Raw genomic sequence first — 27590 nt, 5'->3', positions numbered from 1 at the left:
CCACATGAGCTTTTTCGGGCCAGGGTCTCTTTTTTTCGGGACCCACGATCAGGACAGGTTTTCCCCACCGTGATAATTAGTCCGATCCCAAAGTCCATTTGTTCCCTCTTCTCCAGACTTTTTGCGAGAGTATATGTTTTGGCCACATCCCCTAATTTTAGCTTTTCATCCTCCTCCTCCTTCTTTAGCTTCTCTCCTTTTTTGGTCGTCTTCCTAATTTCTTTTCTCTTTTTCCTTCCTCACCCCCTCTCGGGCTCTCTTTGTTTCATACTCGTCTTCCTCCGTGTCGCAGTTAAGCTCTCGCTCTCTCTCTCTCTCTACCTCAGTAACAATGTCCACCACCGCGCGAGCTTCGGCGGCCCTCAAGGCGCGCATCCGGAGGCCGACCATGTTGAACAAGGTCTGCCGGGCTGAGGACATGCTGCAGCATTTCCCCAATGGCGCGTACATTGGCTGGTCTGGCTTCACCGGTGTCGGCTACCCCAAGTAAGCTCCATTCTTTATTATTTCTGAAACGGTTCCGTTCTCGCTCGCTCCCCAAGCTCAATTGGTTCAATTGGGACATGATATTTTCAATTGGGGCATGATATTGACGATTGTTTGTCTCTAAGGAAAATCCCCACGTTCCTCGCCGACCACGTCGAGCAGAACAACTTGCAGGGCAAGCTTAGGTACAGTCTCTTCGTCGGTGCCTCGTCCGGCGCCGAGACTGAGAACCGATGGGCCGGCCTCGACATGATTGAGCGGAGGAGTCCCCATCAGGTCGGAAAGGCCATCTCCAAGGGTATCAATGATGGCAGCATCAACTTTTTCGACAAGCATCTTTCCATGTTCCCCGTCGACCTTGTCTACGTAAGTTGGGAAAAAAGAAGAGGAATTGCAAAATAACAAGGGAAGCGACTAATTTTGTGACTAGGGCTTCTACACTAGGAACAGGCCGCACAACAACATTGACGTTGTAGTCGTTGAGGCGACCGATATTCTCGAGGACGGCAGCATCGTTCCCGGTGCTTCCGTTGGTGCGACTCCCGAGCTCGTCCAGATGGCCGAAAAGGTAATAGTCCAATTCCGTAGCCCCCTTAAGCCTTCACGACAACGGTTCCCCACACCCCCGGACCCGCTTCTGCGTCGGGGAACGGGGGGGAACATGCATCTGGGTTCCATTGGCCCATTTGGCACCTTAAGAAGCTAGCTGCTAAATCAAGCAATAGATCATCATCGAGGTCAACACCTCCATCCCCTCCTTCGAGGGTCTCCACGATATCACCATGACCGACCTGCCCCCCCACCGCAAGCCCTACCTCGTCATGGACGTCGAGGACCGCATCGGCCGCACCTCCATCCCCATCGACACCGAAAAGGTCGTCGGTATCGTCGAGTCCGACTACCCCGACGCGACCTCGCCCAACACTCCTCCCGATGCCAAGTCCGAGGCCATCGCCGGCCACCTCATCGAGTTCTTCGAGCACGAAGTCGCCCGCGGCCGCCTCCCCAAGAACCTCCTCCCTCTTCAGTCCGGCATCGGCAACGTCGCCAACGCTATCATCGGCGGTCTCAACAACAGCAACTTCAGCAACCTCAAGGTGTGGACCGAGGTCATTCAGGACACCTTCCTCGACCTCTTCGACTCGGGTAAGCTCGACTTCGCCACCGCCACGTCGATTCGCTTCTCGCCCGACGCCTTCAAGCGCTTCTACGATAACTGGGAGAAGTACCACAACAAGCTCCTCCTCCGTAGCCAGAGCGTGTCCAACTCGCCCGAGATCATCCGCCGTCTCGGTGTCATCGGCATGAACACCCCCGTCGAGGTCGACATCTACGCCCACGCCAACAGCACCTGCGTCATGGGCAGCCGCATGCTCAACGGTATTGGTGGCTCCGCTGATTTCCTCCGCTCCGCCAAGTACTCCATTATGCATACTCCCTCGACTAGGCCCAGCAAGAACGATCCCGATGGTGTGAGCTGCATCGTCCCCATGTGCACGCACATCGACCAGACTGAACATGACCTCGACGTCATCGTTACCGAGGTCGGCCTCGCTGACGTGAGGGGTCTGAGCCCCCGCGAGAGGGCCAAGGTCATCATCGACAAGTGCGCTCATCCCGTCTACCAGCCCATCCTCAAGGCGTACTATGAGAAGGCCGAGTATGAGTGCATTAAGAAGGGTATGGGCCATGAGCCTCACCTTCTGTTCAACTCTTTCGATTTGCATAAGGCGCTCCAGGAGGAGGGAAGCATGAGGAAGGTCAAGAGCTGGTAAAGAACAAAAGTAAAGGAAGAGTTTTCAAGGAAGATGAGTGTTTGAAGGGTGACGGGCGTTTGGGTGGACTTATTCTTTTTCTGACAATGTAAAGTTGTAAAGGAGGAAGGGGATGGAAGCATTTCCTTTTGTATTTCTATACACATGTGCTTGCCCTCGAATAATGGCACCTTCATACTCGAATAGCGTTAGTCTTGGATCAATTGATATAGTATAAAACAGTTGCGGGTTTGTGTGCACACACTCTCTCCCACAGGGCATCTCAGTCCTACTTCCAACATCGCGCTTTGACTTACCAACTCCCATTTTCTCTTCATCCTCCCCTTCAAGGCAGTCTACCGCCCTGCCTCGTCGCCTGCCCAACAAGTGACTGCGTCGTATCATCCGCATACCTCCGATACACCTCGACGTACTGCTCCGCGTCGCTCATAGTATTCTGAACACTCTCCCTCTGCGAAATGGCATCATACCAAACCTTCCATCTCTTCCAGATCCTCCTCTGCTCTTCGCCTTCTACCTTTTCCGGATCAGGAATCCCCGCACCTCCCGTTTTATAATGATCAATCAAGAACAACCTCTTCGCCCACGGCGCCAACGCCACATCCACCAGACTAAACTCCCTCCCCAAAAACCATGGTCCCTCCTCGTCCATCTGCCTCACAAACTCCTCCACATGTCCCAAGAATTCCTTCCGGACCTGTTCGATAGTATACGGCTTGTCGGAAGTATGTTGTATAAACCTGTAAAACGCGGGCACGATCCTCGACGAAACGTGATCAATCCATAATCTGCACCTCGCCCTCTCGAAAGCGTCGCGCGGCAGTAACCTATCCCCTTCGCCACCGTACGCTTCGTCCAGATACTCGCAGACGACGATGCTCTCGTACAATGCCCTCGGCTTTCCTCCATCTTTGCCCTCGGGCGGGGGGACTTGGAGGGTTGGGACGAGGCCGCGCGGATTGAGGGCGAGGAGCTCTGGGGCCTTTTTGTAGGGGTTGATTTCGACGTATTGGTGGGGGATGTTCTTCTCGTGGAGGACGATCCAGGCGCGTTGCACGAAGGGGCAGAACCAGCCGCCGTAAAGACGGAGGGGCTGTGGGGAGGAGTGCTGGGCGGCGAAGGCGGCGGCGCGGCCTGTGGCGGAGTCGTGGATGGTAGTGTCGATGGAGGCCATTTTCTCACAGCTCGGTCTGTTTTCTTGGGGGTAAATGGAACGCTGTCTGAATTGCGAAGAACGGGGGTTATGGGTAGCTGCTCTGGTGAGAAGGGGTATTGAGGGGTTTGCATTCGATGGGGGTCAGATCATCAGATATTTATATATGACGTTGCACTGCCTGCTAGACCAGGGGATTAAAGAGGGGTTGAATGAACCCCGTCGATAATTGGCTGTGGACCAATCTCTTCTTCAACCGCGTCCGGGTCCATCTCCGGTGCATCTCCGGTCCTCAGACCCGCAGTGGGAACGGACTTGCCGGCGCCACTATATTCTGGGCGGACGGTATCACGGAAGAGGCTCCGACGTACTGGGGAGAGCTGGCTAAATTGAATCTTCCACGCTTGAATAAATCATACATGCTGTGAGGATATCCTCTTGTCACTAGCCCCCTTCACAAAAGTGAGAAACTATGTCCAGCCCATGTAAATATATATGATATATCCCATTCAATCACAGTCGCATACACAGACACCTTCTCCCAAAGAACTACGCCAAAGAAGTCAAAATGTCAACACCCTTTCCCTCTTCATATCCCCAAAGACGTGTTCCTCCCATGCCCCCTCACCGGCGCCAAGTCCGAGACAACATTCGTCTCCCTCGTAACCAAAATCCCCTTTCCCTTGCCCTCACCCACCCTTCTCCCAGTTGCCCCACGCCGGTCCTCCAACTCAATCCCCGCTCTATCCTTCACCCCCGAATAGCACATCGTAGCCACAGCCTGCAAATGCTCCTGGCTCTCACTCCTCTCCCCTCCCCCACTCCCCCCCGTCGTGACCGTGCTCCTCCCGCCCCCACTCTCCTCCAATTTATTAAACCCTGACCCGCCACCGTCCGAGCCCACAACCGCCGAAGCGCCCGTCTGCTTGGTTCGACGGGCACGCGCGTAAGGACTGTAGCGTGGATATGACCCCGAGCGGTCGCCCTCGGACGATTGTGCGAAGCTGGGGTAGTATTTGACGACCAGGGGCCGTAGGGTGGGGAGGTTGGAGCAGAGGATCGCGCAGTTGAATTCGACTATGGACCAGCAACCTGTTCCGACGTTGTCCCAGGTTGGGTCGGCGGCATTGACAGAGGCGGCGAGGGTGAAGATGCGGATGATTGAGATGACGCAGGTGCTAAACAAGGAGGAGTTAGTATTTGCATTGGTCTTTTCTTCTTCGTTTCTTTTATCTCTTCTCCCCACCCGAGTTGACAGAAGAGCAAAAACTTACAAGAATCCCAACGAAAACATCAAAACAGTAACAATCTTCTGCTTCCTCCTCATCCTCAGCTTAACAACCCACGGCAGCGGCAGCGCGAAAATCACAAAATCAGTCAACATGGACATGATGGACGAGAACAGCCACAACGGGTACGTGTTGATACACCTGCCCTCCATGCTGGGCGCGATGACAGCGATGGGCATGCAGGTAACGGCGAGGAGGATGAGCTGCGTGACGGTCCAGATGCCGACGTAGACGAGGAACCACTTGCTGATAGTGCGGAGGATGGTGCTTCCGAAGATGCGGAGGTAGAAGAGGAGGAAGCAGATTTTGACGACGTTGAGGCCGAAGTTGTAGCCGAGGATGACGCCGTAGAGGATCTTAGTAAGTGACTTATGGTTAGATATTTCGAAGAGCCGTGGGTTGGTTCGTGATTTCTTAGCTTACTTTTATTTGCATCATGGAGTCTTCGGGCGGGACGGACCAGAGATGCCGTCCCAGAGCATAGTGTGCCTCTGCATTTCAACATTGAGTTAGAGTCCATTTCTTTTGCACTCCTCTTCTCCCTGTCTCCCTCTCTCTTCAAGGAATTGAATGTGATAAGTAAAAAAAGGAGCTAAACGAACCGACGATGGTGAGAGCCGACACCGCGATCGATACGAACTAAGACCGTTAACAACATCAGCACTCGAGCTCATTCAAACCCGCCAACTCGCTCGAACAACGCCAAGTCGACACCGATATTCCCATCAACTGATCCGCATTTCGACCCTACCTGAGCAAAGAAAATAGCATAATCATCTGCACACAGCATGTGTAATATCCTCTTCCTCGTATATAACCTGAGGGCCGTAAAAGTCGTCGATAAGGTACAAAACACCACGGCGATGGCTATGACCGTCCCCTGCTTGGACTCATTGTCTCTAGCCGGATCGAAACCCGGAGGTCTCTCGGTGTGCATAGCGGAGTAGGAGACCTATGCTAAAAGGGATGGACTATCTCGTCGTAGTTGAGTAGTCATCTATTCTTCGGAGTAGGCGTCGTGAGGTGAACCGAGTATTGTGTGTGTTCGGATGGATGTCTTCGAAGACCTTCTCTGGGCAGAAATAACGGTGAAAAGAGAAGGAAGAGCTAAGTCAAAGGACCAAAGGTTCAAATCCCAGGGCTCTTCCCCTAAACCTCGAAGAAAAACAAGCGCTGAGTATATCACAGGAGATGACCCGAATGGACCTGCATGACACGAGGGCGGAGAGGCAGTAGCGTGTTATCAGGCGGGTAGAAAAAAGCAATTCGGAGAAGCAGGAGAGCGAGCGCATCAAAAAGATGTAATTTTCCACGCGGAAGAATGTGTGCTACTTCGTAGCATGGCGAGATCCGACTTCTACTCTCTTCAGATGCTCAAGTACAAATAACACACTCCAACCACCCCCTCATCGCTCATCCTGGAGACCACACGGCCAGCAATAGAGAAAGCAAATCCTCCTTACACGGGGCTTGGCATGCTACGGGATGGACTACATGGCCAAAGGGGGTGTGAATCCAGATAACACCGCAGAGCATAACACCATGATAGCAAAGAGAGAAGAAGGTGGTGAAGTACACAGGACCCATGGCCCGGTCCCTCGCTCCTCGCGCCTCCGAGCTGTGGGGACGTGACTGCCGGGAAGCGGAGACTTGGTCTTTTGATCTGCAGTGATCGCTGGCTATTCCCGGAGCGGACTAGTTTGTACAAGTAGAGGGCCAGGTAACCCAGAGCCGCCGAAGCCAGAACGCAATTCACTACATCGTACACGACACATTAACTGTGGGGGAGCTGAGCCATAGCATTGTCCTGACGAAAGCTGATGTGCTAGTGAGTCTGGGCATTTCTTGGATCGTGGGACGGGCCAAACTTTAAATGAGAATTCTCCGAGTGCTCGTCGGGGAAATCTCACTACTTTTGGTCGGAGAGAATTCGATGACGAGCTTTTAAGCTCGAGCCTTGGATGGGATTTCTAGAAGGTTGATGTCGGATGGTTTAGCTTCGGCCCTTGAGAGCTTCGCTTGTCATGAACCTAAATCATACTTCCAAACGTGAACATTGGATGAACCACGACTTCCAGACCCATCACAAGCAGGCATACGCCGGCCAAGCGCCTCGCTTCTCCTCACTACAAATTTATCCAGCCACCGCCGGTTACTCTACCCATTCGCCCCGGTACTTCGTAGCACTCGTAGAACAAACCTTAGGCCCAAGCCGTTTGCTTTTCTTACTCTACTCCCCACGAATCACCATGGCTGTTAGGAGCGTTGCTCTTGATCGTCACCAGTATATATCCCCATGCTGCACCGCCTTTCATGAGTACCTGCCGCAAGAATATGCGTACTTGATTTTCTTATATGCGGAACTTGCTTTTTGCAGTGTGGCCATTGGATGAAGGTGTGAAAGTGGCTTCATACTCGTCACACCCGCCCCTCCACCGGAATATATTTCGTTCACAGAGGACTTTTTGAAAATTAGACCAACGCCCGGAGTATTCTTGACTGTACCTCTCAACTCTCTCTCTCGTCTTTGCTTTGCCAAGAGTCTGTCCCATAGGCGAAAGGTCTCGGCCGGTCTCCTGACACCGCTTTTCCAGCAGAGAGAGAGCCCTTTCCTCTCGGAATGTGCCACTATTGTTCGTCTGGAAGAACTCTAACTCTAGTAGAGTTGAAGCATCTCGGAAGTGTGGCCAATGCCATCATTCTTGAAAAAGGAGGCGGGCTCATAATCCAGGCGACCCCTGTCGGTACATGACTCGGTTGATAAGGAAGACTAATTAACACTGACACCTTCTGCACGCCCGCTCGGACGAGAGCTCAGCCGGCCGATTTCCAGTTCGGCTGATCCCAGCGCTGCATGGGCCCCCATGCTTCCTTGAGCCAGCGCGAGTCTTTCTCCGATCGTGACTCGCATCCGCGGAGGTCACTCTCTTCCCCTTTCCCTAGCTCCTCGCCGCTTATCGCCGCCAAAGGCTGAAAGACAGTCTATACGCCTTTGGCCTCGACAGACCCTTAAATTATGGTGCAATAACCAAGCTTAATAGTTGTCAAGGTCAGAAAGGTGCCAGTAATCTGACAGGAGCTAGTCAAACCGAGTCCTTGGATTCTGAGGGCTAAGACCCTACCCTCGTGGCACACTCTCCTGGTGACAGCGTCTTTACTTTGGAGCTCGGTGAGTTTCCGCACTCGAAAACCCGGAAGAAGCAATGAAGCTAAAACCTCCATGTCATTGTCATGAACGACGGGCGTCCTTGAGATGAGCACAGTTCCCCCAACGCATCGGCTCGCGTGGCTCTTACATGTGTTCTCAAGGAGAACCGTTTCTGAGACATGAGTTCGCCGAGACGGGCGTAAACAGGAAAGGAGGTGTTGAGTTGAAAGCCTGAACGCGCGTCCGGAACTTGGCTGGAACTTGACTGAGTGTCTTAAACGCACGCTTAGCAGGGAAGGTCCTTGTTTAAAAGTGCCCATGCCTCGCCCTTCATCCTCCAAGCTTCACCGAACTATCAGCATCTCTTTGGAGTGGGTTGGAGATTACTGGACTGTCGCAAGGAAGCCTGGCCAGGCCCTTCAATTCAACCAGACTGGTGGGATTTACGACTCGCTTTCCATAATTGTTACTTGATTCCCATCCTAAATCTAGGCAGAATCCGATCACTGGCTGATGTTGCTATTACTCCAAGTCAGCAGCCATCCCTCCGCTTTCCCCACCATATAACATCGGAGATTCTAAATGCCAAGTCGAGGCAAAAAGCCATTGCTCCTGGCAGAACTGCCAGCCAGTGCTCTGCCAAGCCAGTGGTATGGACGAGCGTGGCGTCTACCTCCATCTAGTCAAGTCGGCAGTTGGGCAATAGCCCCTCCTCTTCCCAGGGGAAGAAAAAGGCTACGGCCGCGAAGGAGCCTTTCGTGCTGATGCTTTCTCGGTCATAGGAGTTTCAGGCATAAAGGGTAAATACATTTTTAACTTCACTCGTAGCCGCATTTCGGTTTAGTCTCCACTCTACTCGGAGCGATAGAGTCAGAACCGAAATGATACCTTGCTGTGGAGAGAGGCGATCTGATCAGACACTATGGTTCCTCAGAAGTTCTTAAGATATACATTACCGATTTAATTTAGCGATCCCCAGAAGATTGAAGAAGTCTAACGGGCCTGAGCATCGTCCCCCCCTGCTGGCGAGCCCCAACATTCCATGAACTGGTCCCGTTGGACGGTTGGCAGCACCAAACCGAAATGGCCCTAGTACCTACATACCAGGAAGCAGGACGTGCTCCATCCGTGTTATTTTGAAGAGCATACCAAAGCGGATGTTTTGTTGACGGTGAGCGATCTGTCCAAGGTTTTCCAGTCCGGAAGCTCCCGGGGCCCAAGTGCTGGGGTCGCCAGCCGTGGGAGTATCGCGGCATCAAAGGAGGAGGAATGTGATCTACCCAAGCTGATTTCGATCTCGGAACATGAGGAAGCTTCAGGCACGGGAGCTACTGGGCCAGGTAAGTCGGGTGGGATTCTCACCCACCGTTTTGTTTCAATTTATGGGAGAGTTGAGAGGGAAGGGTGCGAGAACAGGTGGTTCCTCTGGTAAGTTTCAGGTCCGGTGTCTCAATGCTCTTGGAAAATGTTGTGCCCCATTACGGATTCACCAAGTCTTCTCATGAACACCCACCCCGAAAACTTCATCGGCGTGCCCTAAGGGAGGGACTTCCTACAAAACAAAAAAAAGAGCGGCCTCCATGAGACAAATAAACCCACGCCAACTCAGAGGTCTGGCATATTGTTGTCCCACCAAGAAGTAGTGTCCTTGGTGATTTTCACGACGTTTATATATTTATCTTAATTATAGTCACTAATCGAAGCAACAGGAAACAAGAAGGAATACTTCAACGTTGGGAAGAATCAGTGATAGCTTTTCGCGGCCTCTTTATATACCAGCTTTTCTGTTCAGCCGAGAGAGGACATGGTCGAGGACCTCCTCGGCATCAGATCCATATGATGGATAGAGCAACGGGACAAGTTAACCTTCTTGAATGCATCTATAACACGAAGCACACATCATAGTTGCCCCAGATAAAACGTCCAGCTCTATATTACGCGCCCCCAAACTACCCATCCACTGTCCCTTTGAGAATCTCGATCTCCCTAAGTCGAATTGTACACAATATAGCTCTGATCGGGCTCAACGGGGACCCCATCCACAAGCTGCGCATCCGAAAAAGCCGGCCAAGCAATCTTGGACCCCCTTATAACCGCCAAAGTCGTAAACCCATTTTCCTCGCCAAATTGTCCGCTCCACTTCGAACTAACAGTGAATCCACCTTGGCATTCTCTCCTCGACACCTCCTGGCGGCTGGCCGGGAACCCGTACACCGTGTAGTCGCATGACCCGGGGGGCCCGTCGCCGTGTGTGTCGATGCCGAAGCTGTAGTGGCAGGTCGTGTCGTTGTTGATACAGGTCCGAGTGAAGCGGGTGATGGTCCATATATAGTGGTTGATGGTGTCGTGTTTGGTGCCATTGGAGGGGGGTTGAGGGTTGACGTATTCAGTGCGGCGGTAGATGTTTGCTGCGCTGGCGGCGCCGGCAAGGGCCAGGAAGAGAGCGTGGGGCTTCATTGGGAGAGTGTTCTGGGAATGAATAGCCGGTTATGTGAGTATGATTTCGGTTCGGTTCAAGGTGGTTGGTTGGGAGCTGGAACGGGATGGGGACCGGGCACACTCTCTTCGTCTGTGTCATGGACAGAATCGGTGGACAAAACATCCTAGGAAGGAAAGGATGTGGTATACGGCTTTATAAACCGTAGCATGCAATATAGCCCAATAAGGCGGTCGAAATCATGGTGTATTCAAGCGGAAGCTCCTTCCTTCCCCTTGCCTCCAACGGGAAATACGAGATCATGAACTCGAAGTGAATAGGAATCTATTCTTAGCCACCGCCCCATTGTTATCGAGAGCACTACCAAGGAAGACACATCCCCATCCCAAGTCTAAGCAACCTCTCCTGACTCCGCGCGTTCCCTATTACCATGAACGGACTCCTTAGGATCCTTTGCCATTCGGCGAACATGTGGGACAAATCCCCATCGTCTTGGGCCATCGGATACTCATCGCCATCACATTATACTTTTTCATTCCTCTGGCGACATCTCATTATACCCACATTTATCCCCCCACGTAAGTTTAGATCTGTTCAGAACCGGAACCAGCAGCCGGAGTGAAAAAAAAAGGAAAGGAGATACGAGGTGAAATTGCCTCGTAAGAGGAGGAGAGAATACACCGCGGGCTTTCCCCATTCGACCACGTCCATCCTCTGGCAATACTTAAATCGGCTCTTCTCCACCCCACGAACCCGACAATGTGGATCTTCGTTGAAGTTAAAATAACGTCCCGTCTCCTCAGGGGCGCAAACGTTCAGCTACTCCGGCCCCGCGATGACGTGTGTATTCTCACAGAGCCGGTCTCAGATTGGGGATGGAGCTCTTGGATACTGAATTTGGCCCAGTTTCGAGAATCGTGGTCCTCGGCGAAGAGGGAGGCAATCATTGTTTCCATCTTGGACCTGACGGCGGAGTGATCTTGATGAAGAATCAAAGAAAGAAGAAAGCGCTAGTGTCATCCCAGAGGCTTTCCCAATTGAATATAAGAATAAGGTGATGGTCGCCTTTCTTGATTGATAGGAAGAGAGAGCAGCTGAGGTGACGTTGGCAAAGAGAAACCTCCGTCACCTTTCCCGGCTACCAAGTCCGAGACATCCTCTTAACCGAGAGATTCTATAGGTAGACTCACTCTTCGTATCTTTTTGGAAATACTTCAATACTAAAATAGAGAATATACCGCTCTCAATATTTAAATTAGCGGAACCCGCCACGTAGAACGACGCCTTCGATTTGATCAGGTCAGTCGGTTACGGGCTTGAGACTGCATCACGTCAAATATTATCAGATTGCTGTACATTGGGTCATGTCGTGTCAATGAACTCAATGTCTACCGCTTTATTAGAATGAATTCCCTATTTTAATCCTTCTCATGTGCGCTGAAAAAAAAAAATAAAATAAAAGAAGAGAAAAACCCGACCCAAACAATATCAGGCCCGTTTCTGCTCCAGAAGTGTGAGATGAAAAATGGCATTCCGACACCCGCTCCGACTCTCCGTTCATAATGCTACAGAGATATGCATCGAAAGCAAGGTATAATTGGGGAAATTTCGAAAGGTCGAAGGAGATTGTTAGGCAAAGTATGACCGGCGCCGGAGCTCCATCTACAAATTCCGTTGTTGGCCCGGCTAGCATAACTGCCTCTGGTTCTAAACAGCCTTCTCTACTGGCCAAAGCCGGAGAGTAGCATAGTGTGCAAAAAAAAAAACCTAACATAGATAGGCTTAAACTTCACGCAACCTGCAGTTGGAATGTAGGTAGCTTAAGGGGGTTGGCGGGGGCAAGTTAATATGAAGATGAAGAGTCGTCCCCAGGACCAGCACATAAGATAGCATTAATATCCAAAAATACAATCCTTCGGCCTATTCAATATACAGTGAAGACCTACTATAAACTCCAAAACTCCCCAACGATAACAAAGAAGCAAAATCAACCATTAATCCATCACTGTGAGAGGATGCCCATCTGCCATATCACTCAACCACGACTCTGCCTCTTTAAATCCTGCCCCAGATATCACCCGGGTATGGTGAAGAGGCAAATAGCCTCGAGAAAGGCGGTCCGAGTAGCTATGATCCATGAACAGTCATTTCGCTCCTCGCAGTTGGCAGTTGCAGGTACTCTTGGCTCCTCCTGATATCCGAATTAGCGCCCACGGGGCATTCGAGACAACTTACCGGAGCTCAGGTTCCAGGAGAGCCGGCAGACAGCCCCTAAGCTCAGTCCTATGCATCGGTATCCTGTCAATTGCCATAAACCCAGCTCCCGGCATCATTAGGGAAAGAGGAAGACGGGTGGCGGGTCTACTCATCAGCGGCCGAAAATTTCCTTGAGCAATCTCCACAACCGGGCGTCCCTATCGCGACGTACTCGATGCGCCCGATTCTCTCGAATGGGTACCGGCTGCCAGAACCTATCCTGAACCTTCATGAGAACTTCCATCTGCTTCACCAACTCAACCTTTCCCCCAGTCACAATCATCGCCTTGCTCGCCTCAACGATGCCCTTCAAATTCATCACCGCCAGACTTTTCTGCCTGTGCTGCAGTTGTACGTCTGATATTACTTCCCTGGGGCAGACTGCGTTCCAGTCAAAGGCTGGTATGGCTACCCAGGAATTCCCACTTGTTTCGAGGAATGTGCGTTTATTGTAGCGGACGAGTCGTGTGTAGGTACCGCAGTTTGCGTTTGTTTTGACTTGCGCGTTGGGGAGGAGGCAAATGTCTTTCACGAGTTTGGTACAGTCGCATGCCTGAGGAGCTGTGTTGGGAGGGAGACACCAGGGTTCGTGGATAGTGATGGAGAAACACATCGTGGACTTGTCTAGTCTCGGTCAGCGGAAAGTCGGAGGGGACGGGTGCTGCTTACAATGCGGGGTTGTTTGGATTGGACTCTTCGGGGGGCCCTTGGATTTGACTGATGGTAGTGGGTAAAACTTTTGAACGTGGTTTAAGATCTGATTCTTGAGAATGGCTTGGATTGTCTGTTCTGAGCTGCAGGACAGGATGGAGGGATCGGGGAATTAATATATGCAAGAGTCCTAGCGATCGTTCGCAATGAGATTTCTGATCAGCATCGAGGCTAGGTAACAATGTGAATTTGAGATCCCTAGTTTCATGAATAAAAGACCAAGAAAGCATCGTTGTCTCTTCTTTGCCATTGTTCTGCCTAACCTTTCAACCCCACCGGCTCAAACAAGTCTCCATTTGGCCAGTCAACGCCAACAATGGCCACAGGTGATGCATCTCGCAGGCAGTCTTAATTTTCGGAGAATCCAGTATCTTGACAGGGTATAGAAGACAATGGTGGAGTTGTGTTCTCGGCGAGGACGAAGAAGGCCATGTTCGGCCGACACGACCGATGATCTTCCGGCCCGGAGATGGTGCCGACTTCCCGGCCCCGGCCGGCGATTTAATAAACAATTCTCCTCCCGCCCTTTGCCGCAGTGGCACCGAATATAATCCACAAACACCATGCCACGGCACAAACACTTTTCATCCGCGTTCTTGAAAGAAAGGGCGAACGCATACTAAATATCATTCAAGGGGGTTGAATAAAATACGTGATTGACGGAGTAAACGAAATTAAATTCTACTCACGATCCCGGCAAACGGCTTTCTTTGTCCAAATCAAGAGGATAGCCGCACCAACCCCACACTTTCCAGTCTTCGAATGAATGGGGTCTTATATATTGCCTCTGAGAGATGATATATCTCGGGAAGCGAGGAAAACAGATCCTCTGAAACGGATAATATATCCCAGCACTCACGGTTATTAATTATCTTCTAGCTGGCCCTGATATTAGGCAAAATCATATCTCGCGCTCACCCTCCCAGCCAGGATGTAGTATAATTATACGTGGACCTCAACAATGGCCCAAAGATACAAATCCCGCCGAGAGACAACTCCGCCAAGTAAGAAAAGTGATCCTCGAAGTAGCCGACACGATGCGCAGCCCATGCGCAATCCTCCTCGCCGCCCTCGGCGTCGCCAGTGGTGCGCCGGTGCCTCAAGCCCCAACAAAACCCCCAACTGAATATCAAGGCAACGGCGCCATCGGCCCCGGCGGCACGCAATTCAAAGACTCCGCCCACTTCCGAATCTACAACGCGCCCTCCAACGACGTCGCCGACAACATGATCCGCTCCCTCGAATCCGCTTACACCTGCTTCGTCACCCACCTCGGCTGGCGCTCAACGGGCCTCTCCTTCCGAGACAAGGAGGACAAGGGCCCATGGACAAAAGTCAACGTGTATAACGTCGGGACGGGGCTCGGAGCGGCGGCGAACACGGGCACAGACGACAAGACCGGGATGAGCTTCATCAACGTCGAGGCGGCGTACCTAACGACGCCGAGCGTGACGGTGCATGAGTACGGACATTGCTTGACGTACGCGGCGGGGTCATGGATCGAGCAGTGGGTTACCGGGGCGTGGTGGGAGGCTGTTGCGAATTTTGTGGCAGACACGTGGTTGACGTCAGACCTGTGCGCGAAGGCGAGGGCGGAGTATGACCAACCGGGCGGGGACTCGTTGATCGATTTGAATAAGAATATTGGGGATTCTTTCCAGATCATCGTTGATGGGTCAACAAACACGGGAAACTATTACCAGGCGTGGCCGTTCCTTTCGTACATTTACAATAACCCGGATAATTACACGGGGCTGGGGTTAGCGACCTTCCCCGGAGTGTGGACGGAGTACGAGCCGAACAGCCAGGTCACCCCGCTGCACGTCATCCAGAAACTCGTGGGGGAGACGAAGGTCCAGGACATCGTCGGGAGGTACTGGGCTCGTATGGCATTCGTAGACATTGGCCACCCCAAGGCGCACGAAGCCTTCGAGAAGAATCGCTCCAAGTTCAACTATCAAAACCTGGATCCCGCAGGAAACGGAAGCTACCGTGTCAAGCCTGCAAGGCGGCCGCAGTACATGGGAGCCAGCATCGTTCCGCTCAAAGGCACTGGCGCGATTTCCGCGAATATCACGGCTTCGTCCATGCCCTTTACGGCGACCCTAGCTGTTCGGGGAGCAGATAAAGCGGTCCGGTATATTGACCTCGTCGACGGCGCGGGGGAAGCTACCGTTGAGGCGGGCGGAGAGGCCATGCTGGTGGTTGTAAATACTCCGGATGCATTGATCAATTACGACCCGTTCAAGTTGACGGACGTGGAGAAGAAAGGATTGGACTACACTGTTACGCTAGCCGGTGCGACGGTGTGAGGTGGGAAGAGGGGACAAGTCATGGCTCAAAGATCTGTCAATCAAGATTCTCCCCATCAATCCCGCGACCGAGCTCTTTGTGTACGTTGGATTCGAAACCCGGCGAGAGTAGCACCGCGTCTCCAACGAGGCACGATCCAGAGAGCCTGCAAAACTTGCTTTTCCATGACCGTGATCTCACATCAGACCAGCGATAAATGGAAGTAGTTTCAGGGCCATGTATCGGGAGCGAATGTCGTGATACCGGACTGGCGTAAGTGGTTGGTTGGTGCTCGCTGTGTCTCTAATAGACTCGTATGGCGAGGTACTCCGTAAAGGGCGGCAGGAAGCAAGGTGAGACGTGGGGACAGCTGATTCGAGGCTCGCCAGCTGAGACAGTCCATCTATCCCAGTCAGTTCTAAAAGACGGTCAGTCCGAGCCTTGCTTTATCCCACGTTTTTTTTTTTTCCCTGGACTGGGATTCAGGAACTGCTCTTTCCTCCGATAGTGCATTCGGTTCATCAGCTTGGGAAATTGCAAACGGAAGGAGCACATCACACTTCTCTATCGATCTTATCGCATCTGAAATGAGACATGTGACGTCGAGGGATTCACAGGCCCATTCAGGCCAATACTTCCTTCCATGACCCATCCCAGTTCTTCCGTCCAGGAGGTCGCACTCGGCAATCCTGACAATCTGCGTCATCTCGGAATGCTAAGATGAGGTAGGAGCGAGTGGAATGAGAATGGCGCGACGTGTCGAGGAAGGACAAGCTGGCATCAGTGGAGCGACGGGACATTATTGGCAGGGATTGTCCGGACGGAGCTGCCAAAGAATGACAGTATCGACTTGATCAAGTGGTCCGTCCTTGACGTCTTGTGAAAGAACGAATCTTCAGAACTACTGATCCTGACATGTGAAGACGAGGGGCACGGACTTCCGAAGCGGGCAGCCTGGCACGCATTAGACACTCGCCGGCTGGATCTTCCCGAAACGCAGATTGCGCGGGTCTCTTTGCCTGGGAGCGTCTACATAATGCAGTCTGCCCATCGCAGAGACAAAGCCAGCATTAAATGGAACCCCCCGAGAGTTTTTACTCGCTTCACATTACACATGGCTTTGGAATTTCGTCTTTATTATTACTGACCGGCGGACTGCCCTTGGTCGGTCTGACCATGCAAGCCCACCAAACAACACATCACCTAGGTCAAGGGCTCATTGGCTGTAGGAGCGTCGTGGGAATGCCATGCCAATCTCGAAGGAGCCAGGCTATTAGATTATTATTGTCCTGCCCTTCTCCAAAATGGGAAGGATTCAGTGTTGTGACCAACGCCTCAGACGCCTCGCTAAAAGCCACGACCCATTCAAAGTCGGGTTGGCGGAGAGGGCCAGCTCCAGGGGTGATCGCTGCACACTCCGCCGAGGGAACTAGGGCGGCCCGAGATTTCTGCTTCCTTTCCTCCAGGCGTCCTGTCACCAGCTGCAATAAAGAAACTGCAGTGCTGCTAAATCGGATGACACACCAACCTAAAGGAGGTGAGGAGAGGGAGGGGGGAAATGCAGGGTCCATTCTTGTCAGGTGCATTCGCCATCATGAGATTAGGCACTAGTCCCATACAAACTGGGGAAGAGGTGAGCAAAACAGGATTTGAGTCTCTATCAAGCTATTCTGGAAAGAATAGTTTAGTTTAGAAATCGTCACTCGATCTGTGAGTTCTGTTTGAGATTTGCGGTCACAGTTTCCTGTTTGCTTGCGATCGTCCGTCATGAGTCTTACGAGGGCTGGGAAGATTCGGGTCAAGCTCCATGGTCTCTAGTGTCACAGAGTGAATCTTTCACCTCCATTTCTTCAATGGTGTCTCGGGAATGGGATCCTGCCTCGACGCTTTCGAGCAAAAACCCGCTCCTCGTTGCTTCAAAGAAAATTCGGCCCTGAGAACTCCCGATCAAAGGCTGGAGAACCCCCTCTTTTAAGGGCTGGACCCCGGGTGCGACATCGGCCATTTTCGTCTTGCATCCCCGCTCTGCAGGGTGTGTGCGATTGTACGGAGCAATCTGCCTTGTGGGGGGTCCATCCACTTCAGCCCGCATTGATTTGGTTCCCTAGTGTAGTTTCACGAGCGTTGATACAGCAGTAGGAAGCCTCGCCAAAGTTCGCAATCAGTGATCTCTCACAAGCAACCATAGGTGGCAAGCAACAGAAAGAACAGGAGGTGTAGAAACAGAAGAGTAACTGTGATATGACCAACTGCCCTGTTTGAAGAGAATGCCTCAAGTGTCGCCTCTAGTCCTGGGAGGGTTCACGATATCAGGGGATCTCTCTCCCCAGAGAGTGGGGTAGGGTAGCGCGAGTCGCAACGAGTGGAGAACGCAGTTTTACACCTCAATGAGCTCGTGGCGGTCTAGGATTGCCTTTGTTTCTTCTCCGCCTATCCGCGCCCACCCGAGAACCACCCATCATGCAATCGTCCCTGTGTTGATTCGCTAGAGGATCATCGGTAGTATCCTTCCATCCTCCTCACACCTCACACCTCACGCTCCCCCTCCCCTCACACCGTCACACCCCCTGCGAGTTTGTCTTAATTGACCTGCAGGACACCATGCATCGCGACCGTGACCGCTCCTCTGGCAGGATTTGGCACCACGCCGCACAAGATGTACACTAAAGGACGCTTCGCTTCAGTAGTGTACAGTAGTACAGTAATGCAATGCAGTATTACAAGTCTCCCCAACAAATCGAGAGGGGCAACAGTGCCTATTGTTAATGCAAGTCGAGGTGTCGGACAGAATGCATTTGCTTCCACAAGCGACTAACGATAAGTGCGAGGTAGATTAGGCTAACTTGGAACGTGGGCGAAAGAAGTGACGAGATGGCGGGCGAGACGATGGACGAGACGATTCGTGGGCATTAGTCAGTCGTGGAAGGGAACATTAACAGCACATCACAGATCTGCCAGTTCATGTCTGCATACGCTGCGTGCATAATAATAAGTCGACAAGGGGACGTGGGGGGATAACAGCTGTTCCTCGTTCTAATATCCTGTTCCAAGTCGTACGAAGAACTATGAGGGACACATAAATTAGGAAAGTTCACACGCCGCTCCATGGTCCGACTTATCCTCGTTTTTAATAATACTTCGGACAAATGAAGCTAAACTACTGTCGAAATCTGCCTCTCGCCTAGGAAACAGAGCTGGCTGGTGAAGTCCTTGATGTCGCATGGTCCCCTGTCGAATCGTCACTTGGTGTGGATCACGGGTGCAACAGCGATCAAGCATCATTGATTGATCCATGCTCCACCGAGGCTCGGCACGCCGAAATGACGACGGGTTAGAGCCTCAGTGCTGTGCTGCGTGCTGCCTCTTCCGAACCTTGCTCTTTATGCTGCGAGGCGGTCTGAGTTAGTTAGTGTATGTACAGCAGCCTAACCCTCTGGCGAGCGAACTCGACCAAGCTTCAAGTGCTTGAGCTATATGGCCTTGTGACATCGAATCGGTCGGCATATAAGTGTGGTTGGTTCTTCCAGTCCAGTGCCATCGCCACATTTGTGTCGTCGTGCGTGTATGACGGACCTCGGGCGAATGTCCTGCGTACACAACAGCTCTGTGTCTGTCGACCACTTTCCCTAAGCTGGCCATCCATCAGTCGGTGTATGCAAAGTAAAACCCAGAATCGACATCCATTGTCCAACTCGAACAAGGGACGATCCACCAGTCATTAACGCCATCCTTGACCAGACCACGCCTCAAATCCACCCCAGACGCAATCAGATTTTCTGCTGGTCCCCGAATCCCCACTCGGCCTCGTATCTTGACCCTGACTCCCGTTTACCGCCCGTCGAGCAAGCCCATTAAGCCTCAGGACCACTATTGACTCCAAGTACAACTAGTGTACAACAGAGTGCACTATTGGAGAGGATTGCTTTAACAAAGTACTCCTCCTCCATCTCCTTCAGTTGTACTTTGTTTTCCCTGTCAAAGTCCTCAGGGCCCCCCACTTCAGCTCGTCATTCACCAAACCATCGAATCGAAACTCAGCGGCTGGGCATGCCCTCCCGGGTCAGGCTGTTAGACTCTTCGAAGTACAGACTAACTCCCACACAGCCCCATCGCTCTTTGATCCAAGCCAATGCCATTATCGTCCACTCTCCGCCATTCCCCATTGTTTGACGCCACTCCATTGTCCAGACTTCGATCTCGAAGCTCGCAACATTACACTACACTAACATTCAAGTGCGTGCTGCACTTCGAAATAGCGACTCGCTGCCCCACTAGCCTAAAAAGGCTCAAACCAAGATAGACAAACAGACCCGCCTGGCCTTGCCCCGACTCCATATCTCTCCATATTGATCCATTGTCCCTCAACTGCACTAGCCAAAACCCTTTTTCTCGTGAGAAGGCCTGTGCTGGCTTGTGTTCCTTGTTTCCCCCTTCCCCGCCTCGACCCCCTCCTCTTCACTAGCCTCTAGCCTCTCTAGGCCGGGCCCTGTTTGCTGTGACAGTACCCGCCAGCGGCTCGGCAAGGGGAAAAGGCGAGGACCCTGATTCCACTGAATAAAAGGACCTGGACACGCCTGTCCATGCCTGCCCACACCCTTGCTGCGTCGGCTTTTCATTATAATATCTACAGGCATCCAATATCTGCACAACTCGATTTTCGATTCTGAAAGCGACGTGACCAAAAGGATAAAGACCCCACCGCCGTGCATTGTCTCCAGGTCGACGAACCAAAGGGGGTCCAAAGATAGGCCAAAAGAGAGATTTCCTTCTAGTCGTCCTGACCGCAAGTTTCGTCCCTAGACATTTCATCTGCAAGATTCCCCTGCCTCTTGGAAATTACTTTCTTTTTCTGTTTCCCTTTTCCGCCTCTGGATATCTTGCGTCCTACTTTGTCCGAACTTCCAGCCCGGTCATAATCGCGCATTCCAACTTCGGATTGAACAAATCAACTTCTCAGCCACTTCGAAACCCTGCTGCATTGGTTTTATTCTTATGAACCATACTCCCTCTCCTTTGTCTTCCGAGAACCAACTCCAACAAAACCCTCCAATGGGTGTATCAATATCCTAGTTCGCAAGGAAAAAAGAAAAGAGAAAAAAGGAAAGCCTACAATCACTTGCAGCTATGTCATCATCAACAGCGACCGCGGCTATAACACGAGGCCGCCGCCTCTCCAAGGGCCAAACCTACGCCTCCATCACCATCCTCCCGAAATCCGCACACAGCTTCGACGACACCGTACAAATAGTACAGCAACAAAAATCCGACAACAAAGCCACGGGCCCTTATAATATGCAGCGTCAAGACTCCGGCTACGAATCGCTTGTATCCACGAAGTCTACAAAATCCTCCACCCCCACCAACACCACTGACATCACCAACATCACCAACACTACCACCGCAACCACCACAACCGCGGCTTCTGCTAGCGCTGCTGCCGCTGCCGCCGCAGCCCTCCGGGCCCGCAAGCTCAGCTCCGAATCCTTCACGCCGCCAACCAGGTCTCTCGGCTCGAAGGCCCTCTCCCCAGGCGGAGGAGCCCCCCGCTTCGCTGCACCAGGCTGCTCCTCCCTCTACTCGGCCCAAACCCGAACAACCATGTCTCCGCACACCCTCTTCCAATTCCCCGAACCCGACATCACCGTCCCTGAAGTCGAGGACACCGTCGCCTCCCGCCCTCCCATGCCGCCTCCGACGACTCAATACTGGACGAGCGATCACACCCGCCGACTCGAGTACGCCGCTATAGACGCGGCGAGGCGAGGCGTTCGTGGCTGGGTCCGGAGGAACTTGGTGCCTAACTGCATGGTTCCTAAGGACGGTGGCCACCTCGACTTTGACGACGACTCGGGGAGTGTGAGGCGGTATCGCCTGGAGTTGGACGATGCGGAGACGATGCATGGTGCAGAGGGGAAGTCGAGGAGAAGCCGGTGGTTCCCGTGGTTGCGGAAGACCATGAGGGTTTGAAATGGTTCCCGGTGAATCTCACTGAACTAGAAATGAACCCTCTGGCATGCCGTTCATGAGACCAAGCGTTTTCTATTTCCCTGCATTTTTCATTTGGAGCAAGCAAATCACAGCAAAAAAAAGCATCATGAACTGGCGTTTCATACCCCAATCGAATTTTCAACTCGCGCATTTTCGAGGATGTTTTTCAGTTTTTCAGAATGCGCATCATCCTCAGCATCATCAGCAGCAGGAGCAGGAGCAGGAGCAGTGTCATCAACATCATATACAGCAGGAAAGAAGAGCGAAAGATTGCGCATGTATTCGAGCCCGAGGACTTGAACAACTCGAACTTCGATACCGTTTTTTTACGCATGTGGTTTTTGTACAACTGGCGTCATATATATCGTTTTAATGTTCCTTTTTTTTTCATTATCATTTCCTTTGTTTATGAGAGATTTAGCACGAGAGGATATTTTCACAGCATCTTGGACAGCGGATGGCGAAAGCATGAAGAAAACGTCGAAACTGAAGGAATTTTTTACGAAGTTTAAGCTTAACTAGATGATAGATACGAGGCAAAAAGAAACAGACATGTTTTGAAATTCAATTCTATACACAGGTATTTCCCAAACAGAAAGCTCGTCTCGAGACCTCGAATGAATACCCTGCATATTTACCTTATTACACACCCCTGAAAGTCATCCGAGGCTCGCATCGCATGCCAAAACGATCTCGTATGCATGCTGCTGGAAACGGAAGGCTTTGTCGTTGACCGCTTGTTTGGGGCCCGATGAAACCTTCGCCCCCCGACACAAGCCGTTATTTTAGTCTCGCGATCAGTGAGGGGCAAGAGCCGCGTTAGTTCGTGGAGAGGGGCTCGTCTAGTGTTGCTTGAGCAAGAAAAAATTAGGGTATTGAGGGGGGGAATTAGGCGAGGGGGCGTATCCCGTGCCGAAGCGGAGCCGTTCTGAGGACGCGCCGGTTGGTATGATCCGAGCCGTGTCCCGAGATGTTCCGGAGAAGGGGAGCGGCGTGTGTGGAGGGTCTTTTATTGCTTTATTGCGTGATTATCTTTTGCGGGGGAGATGTTTGATGAGAGTGGAGTTTAAGCTAGTTTCAAAGACGCGGATGGGAGAGATCGTGGTGAGTTTGACGCTGTTTATTGGGTCAAATGTGTGTATTTTTACAGGATTAACTTGATGGTGCCTGAAGGGTATTTCCGCCTGGATGTAAAATGACAATGTAAACACTGGACGAAAGCAACTCTGCGCCAAACTCCTTTGATGCTACCAAGCCGTTCCATAGACAAATAAAGATACCGCAAGCCAGTAGATGTAGGAGTCCATAAATGTGATCCACCTAGCGACCTCTCTCCTCAAATGGGAAAAAAAAAAAACAATAACCATATCCAAGTCCTCCTTCCATCAACTCAAAGGCGCCTCGGCCCCATAGGCGAAGGTGACCTCGATCCCGCTCTCGACGAGAGTACCCAATAAGAGGCTCGCTCCTCACTCTCCACCTTCACTCTCCCCGGTGGACTCGCAACCGGAGGCGGATACAACCCCGGCGTCAAAGGTGGTTCGGCAAGGAGCGGGACGGCGGTCCTCTCGGCGTTGGTTTGGTCTTCTTTAGACATGTCCTTGTCGTAAGGGCGAAAGCGTAACTCATCGCTGATTTCGGCATCGGTTCTCTTTTTGCGGCCGATTAAGATGAGGATTAGGATAGTGATAAGGATGGCGGCGACGCTGATGCCGACGAGGGCTTGAGAGATTGGGTCATCGAGGGTGATAGAGCGGCGGGTTAATGTGGTGGTGGTGGAGGTGGATGTGAGAAAGTGTGATGTTGGCGCCATTGTCTTGTTTTTTCCCTTCCTTTACGGTTTTCTGTATGGAGATACCGAGGTATGTAGGCTATTGATTTAATGTTGGTGATGTTTGCTTCATTGTTCGACATGGCACGGAATTGCTTCACTCCAAAGTTTACGAGGGGGTTCACCGTAGATATACACCGGAACGACATAGAAAACGAGGCGGAAAGTGCAAAGCTACGATCTACAACGGGGAAACGCCAAGAATTACATCGATCCATCTGCCTTTGCATATCGTCGCGAAAAGAACGCCTATAATAAAAGGATCAAGGCGTTCCCGTTAAAGGCCGTATTGGGCCCTCGGTTTCGGTGACCGGGAGGTTACACACATTCTGTGGCGATGCAAGAGAAAAAATTCCGCAGTCTCGTGGCCAGTCTTCCCAAAGGCTGAGGCAGTGTGCCCATAATGGGATTGTCGGTCTTGCTGCGGTTGGCCAGGAAGGCAGGCAGGGCGGACGACCAGAGTTAGGCAGGGCGAGAAATGGGTCGCGGATCGGAGGTGGGAGTGCCCTCGTGTTTGGTTCCTTTGGGAGTCTGTGTCTATTCTCGGTGTCGATAATGTCTCCTTCGGGGAAAGAATTGGTGGATGAATTGAACAGTCCAAGTGCCTTCTGTCCCTTGGACTTGCTTCGTCGGACGAATGAGGTCCAAATTTGAAGACTCAAATTCTCAAGCGGCTCTTAGCCTTTGGATGAATAAGCCAAAGAGTACGTACCGAGACTCCGGATGAAGTAATAATACGACGTCACTGATTGGGAGCAAATGGCAAAAAGGAAAAAAAGAAATTTATTCGCGCCGCGCATCATGGACTGACAATTGCAGCCAATCCATCAGATCCATAGCTCCAATCCCACCATCCCTCGGTAATCCATCCCACGGCCCCAACTCGACCTTCTTCTTTGCTGAAAGAGGGAGTCTTTTGTTTATTTTGCCGCTCAGCCTCAATTCTTCGTCGTGAGCTATGGGTTGGTTCTGGGCCGATACCTCCGCGACCGCGGCTCCCGCGAGCACACCCGCCGCAACGGGCTGTCCTGTCCCTCATGCGGCTCGCTCGAGACCTGCCGCAGCACAGGATGGCCAGGCTCCGCCGGTAGGAATCCCTCCTTTTCAATGCACCGGGCGAGGATCAATGGGATGGACAGATTGCTGGAGGAACTTTTCCGAGCTTCCTGGCACCTTATCACTAACTCCGTCCAGGCCGGATGCCCCATGCACAAAGCTACCATTGACGCCTTCACCGTGAGCAAGCACAAGCGTCCCACGACCGACGACGCCGCTCCCTCTGCCTGTCCCGTCCCCCACGGCCAACCCCAGCCCGCCCCCAAGGAGAAATCCCTTCTCTCCCAGCTCAACCCCCTCAACTACATGTTCCCCGACCTCTCCAACGCGCCCGCCCCGAACCAATCCATCAAGCTCCCTACGAGCCGCGAAGAGTCCTCCATCCCCCGCGCCGACGCCAACGAGAACTGGGAGTACCCTTCTCCACAGCAAATGTACCACGCCCTCCTGCGCAAGGGTTACCAGGACACCGACATCACCGCCGTCGAGGAGATGGTCGCCGTGCACAACTTCCTTAACGAGGGGGCCTGGGCCGAAGTCGTCGGTTGGGAGAAGAGGTTTTCTAGCGGGCTGATGAAGGGGTGGGAGGCGTGTAGGAGGGGCGAGGAGAATGCGCCGGAGCAGTTGATGAAGATGAGGGAGGCTTATGAGACTGAGCCGACTTTGATTCGGTTCCAGGGACGGCCGAAGGAGATGACGCCTAAGGCTGCTTTCCTTCAGCTTATGGCCCGCGTCTACCCGTCCAAGTTTGGGTGAGTGGAATTCTATGTGAAATCTCTCAGATTGCTCCGAACTAACCGGTTTCCCACCAGAATGGAACCCCCCTTCGATCGCCACGATTGGTACGTCGCCCGAAACGTCAACGGCCAAACAAAGGAAGTCCGCTACGTCATCGACTACTATACCGGCCCTCCCGAACCCACCGGCGAACCCGTTTTCTACCTCGACGTCCGCCCAGCCATGACGCCCACCGGCGCCGCTGAGCGTTTCATCCGCTGGGGCAGCGACGTCTGGTGGCGCGCTTCCGGTGGATCCGCGAGGGAGGCTGAGAAGCAAGTTAAGACTACTTGAAAGTCGCTAGTCACTTTGCGAGCCCTTTGTAAGAGAAGTGGAAACCATCGGATGGGAAAAGCATTGACCTAGGAGTTTTTCGGTCGTTTTGGGCTCTCTGGGTGGGTTTAGGAATGCCCCCGGAATCGCCGTTTCTTTTTTTCTTGGATGTAATATGCATTTTTGTACAACACTCACTCCCCTCTTGAAGCTAAAAAGGGCTTGGATGGCCTGGGAGATTTCGATCGGACGTAAGAAATATGGATGGGTGTATTATAGTACGACAGTCTGGAAGACAAGTTAATGAAGTTTTAATGCCCTGCCCGTATGGGTACTTGGGGTTTCGCGTGGAAAGGATAGTAGCTTGATATTGATGTCTGATAAGTCAACTCAATGCTCCGCGAACGCTCACATAGATATTCTATCCTACGATGAAACAGACCGCGCCATCAAGTGGTTACTTAATCTATGCCCACGATGAGGAATTCCTCTACTGCGTTCGTACGGCAAGGCACCCCTCATATACGACCAGCAGAGAATACGACCAGCAGAGAAAACGGCATTACCCTCGCTCACGGTCGTCGTCACCTCCTTTTGGAGACTTAAGTATTTTTCGAGCGCTCCCTCCCAAGCCTGTGTGCCTCCAGGATTGATTCGTCTCTTCCCTTTTAATGGGGGATATAAGAGGCGCAATATGTTATCGGATGCCTAACGGATGCTGTCCACGACGTGGGATCGGGGGCAGCGTATGTTAAGCCCTTCCAGATAATGTCTATCATCACTTCAATGTCGCCTTTGAATCCCGTTCTCTTCGACTCCTTGTCTTAAGATGCCGTGCAGCTCAAAAGCGGATTGGCCATCATGCAACAGGGGGGCCGAACAACGGAATGCTCCCTGACAGTGGTATGGTAAACACTGGCGCCGTGTTGGAGATATTCAGCCATTCGATTGATGGAGTAAGCCAGTCCTATGGCGTTCGTTCAGGGGATCTCTGCCGTATTCCGGGCTTTCTTATTCCTAGATCGCGTCTCGTATCCCTCCGTTGCGTCCGAACACCGTCGTTTCTTCCCTCGTGCCGTTGTGGCCTCCGACGCAGACATGGGTATTTTAGACTGGCTAGCACAAGACGCGAGGGGAAGGATAGTCCGCGAGAAATTTGTCCCGAGGCTGGAGGGCGGGGGCGTTGGGAGACGATCAGCCGATGGCAGGTCTTTCGGGGCTTTTGACTGCGGCTTGAACATGATCTCCACAATCTCCCTCTCTCTCTCCCAAGCCTCCTCACTATCACTCGGCGGCGAAGGAGCATCCCAGAGTTCGTAAAGCCTCTCGATCTCTTTATTGCATTTCTCCATCACATGAGGCGGCGTATGCCGCGGGAGATATTCGAACGCAGCATCTCCATATTTCTTCCGTCGGAATTCTTGGGTCTCGAGGACCAGCTCCAGTTTCGCAGTGAGAGTGGCTGCGAATTCCTGTATTGTAGCTTCCGGGTCCCGGGGGCGATTATGATCGGGGGTATTTGGTCGAGTGACGAGGTAGGCTCCATTGGACGCGACGATATCAAGCTGTTCCAGACAGGTTTCCAGTTTCGGTTTATGCAAGATCATTTCGATCTCCTGTATATAACGCACGGCAGGGATGTCGTCTGTCGTCGCCCTTTGGTGGGCCTGCAGGATAGCCTCGTACGTGTCGTTGAAGGCGAGCTTCGCAGGAACATTGGCGGGCGTCAGAGTAGCAAAAGGTAGATCCATCTTGCCAGAATCCAAGGTAGAAGACGAACAAGCCCAGAGATAGTATGGGTTGGAAATATGCGTGCCTGTTGGCATCTTGAAAGTGATTTGCCCTCGACACGATTACCTTCGTGTTCGCAAAAAACTTAGTATCGGGCTATTTTTTTGCGTTGAAAGTAGCAGGTCTTTTCTGTGGAGTTAAGGAAATCCCATTTTATGATGGAGGAATGGACTCCTGGAAGGTACAGCCCTCAAGCCAACGAAGGGGTCGCCGCTGCCTGATATTTGTTTGTCGTCACCCACAAACAAGGCACACGATGTGTCAGCCCCGTTGCGGCATATCGCCTTGCCGAAATGTTGGCATACGAGACGACGAGGGCTTACTTAC

General features: G+C 52.2%; 3 protein-coding genes and 6 pseudogenes across 3 annotated transcripts; 4 read left to right on the top strand and 5 right to left on the bottom strand.

Moving 5' to 3' along the window:
- Window positions 1-331: 331 nt before the first annotated feature.
- SAPIO_CDS6251 (Acetyl-CoA hydrolase) lies at window positions 332-2261 on the top strand (the record flags this gene model as incomplete). Its single annotated transcript, XM_016788399.1, has 4 exons — window positions 332-486; window positions 612-852; window positions 917-1054; window positions 1212-2261. 4 exons carry the CDS (start codon window positions 332-334, stop codon window positions 2259-2261), a joined length of 1584 nt encoding a protein of 527 aa, XP_016641980.1.
- A 325-nt stretch (window positions 2262-2586) lies between these two features.
- SAPIO_CDS6250 lies at window positions 2587-3435 on the bottom strand (annotated as a pseudogene; the record flags this gene model as incomplete).
- Window positions 3436-4003: 568 nt separating this feature from the next.
- On the bottom strand, window positions 4004-5640 carry SAPIO_CDS6249 (uncharacterized protein; the record flags this gene model as incomplete). Its single annotated transcript, XM_016788398.1, has 6 exons — window positions 4004-4592; window positions 4689-5059; window positions 5127-5194; window positions 5306-5342; window positions 5455-5480; window positions 5553-5640. The coding sequence occupies 6 exons, from the start codon at window positions 5638-5640 to the stop codon at window positions 4004-4006; spliced, it is 1179 nt and encodes a 392-aa protein (XP_016641979.1).
- Window positions 5641-9837: 4197 nt separating this feature from the next.
- SAPIO_CDS6248 lies at window positions 9838-10308 on the bottom strand (annotated as a pseudogene; the record flags this gene model as incomplete).
- Window positions 10309-14292: 3984 nt separating this feature from the next.
- On the top strand, window positions 14293-15567 carry SAPIO_CDS6247 (annotated as a pseudogene; the record flags this gene model as incomplete).
- Window positions 15568-20671: 5104 nt separating this feature from the next.
- Window positions 20672-21514, top strand: SAPIO_CDS6246 (annotated as a pseudogene; the record flags this gene model as incomplete).
- A 1411-nt stretch (window positions 21515-22925) lies between these two features.
- SAPIO_CDS6245 lies at window positions 22926-23348 on the bottom strand (annotated as a pseudogene; the record flags this gene model as incomplete).
- A 976-nt stretch (window positions 23349-24324) lies between these two features.
- SAPIO_CDS6244 (Cytochrome c heme lyase) lies at window positions 24325-25493 on the top strand (the record flags this gene model as incomplete). Its single annotated transcript, XM_016788397.1, has 3 exons — window positions 24325-24453; window positions 24561-25174; window positions 25235-25493. The coding sequence occupies 3 exons, from the start codon at window positions 24325-24327 to the stop codon at window positions 25491-25493; spliced, it is 1002 nt and encodes a 333-aa protein (XP_016641978.1).
- Window positions 25494-26452: 959 nt separating this feature from the next.
- SAPIO_CDS6243 lies at window positions 26453-27298 on the bottom strand (annotated as a pseudogene; the record flags this gene model as incomplete).
- Between the last annotated feature and the right edge of the window lie 292 nt (window positions 27299-27590).

Source organism: Scedosporium apiospermum (genome assembly GCF_000732125.1).
Source record: "Scedosporium apiospermum strain IHEM 14462 chromosome Unknown SEQ_SAPIO_0101, whole genome shotgun sequence".
Classification (NCBI taxonomy): domain Eukaryota; kingdom Fungi; phylum Ascomycota; class Sordariomycetes; order Microascales; family Microascaceae; genus Scedosporium; species Scedosporium apiospermum.
Note: the sequence above shows the minus strand (reverse complement) of the source record. Positions and strands in the feature narration are given on the sequence as shown.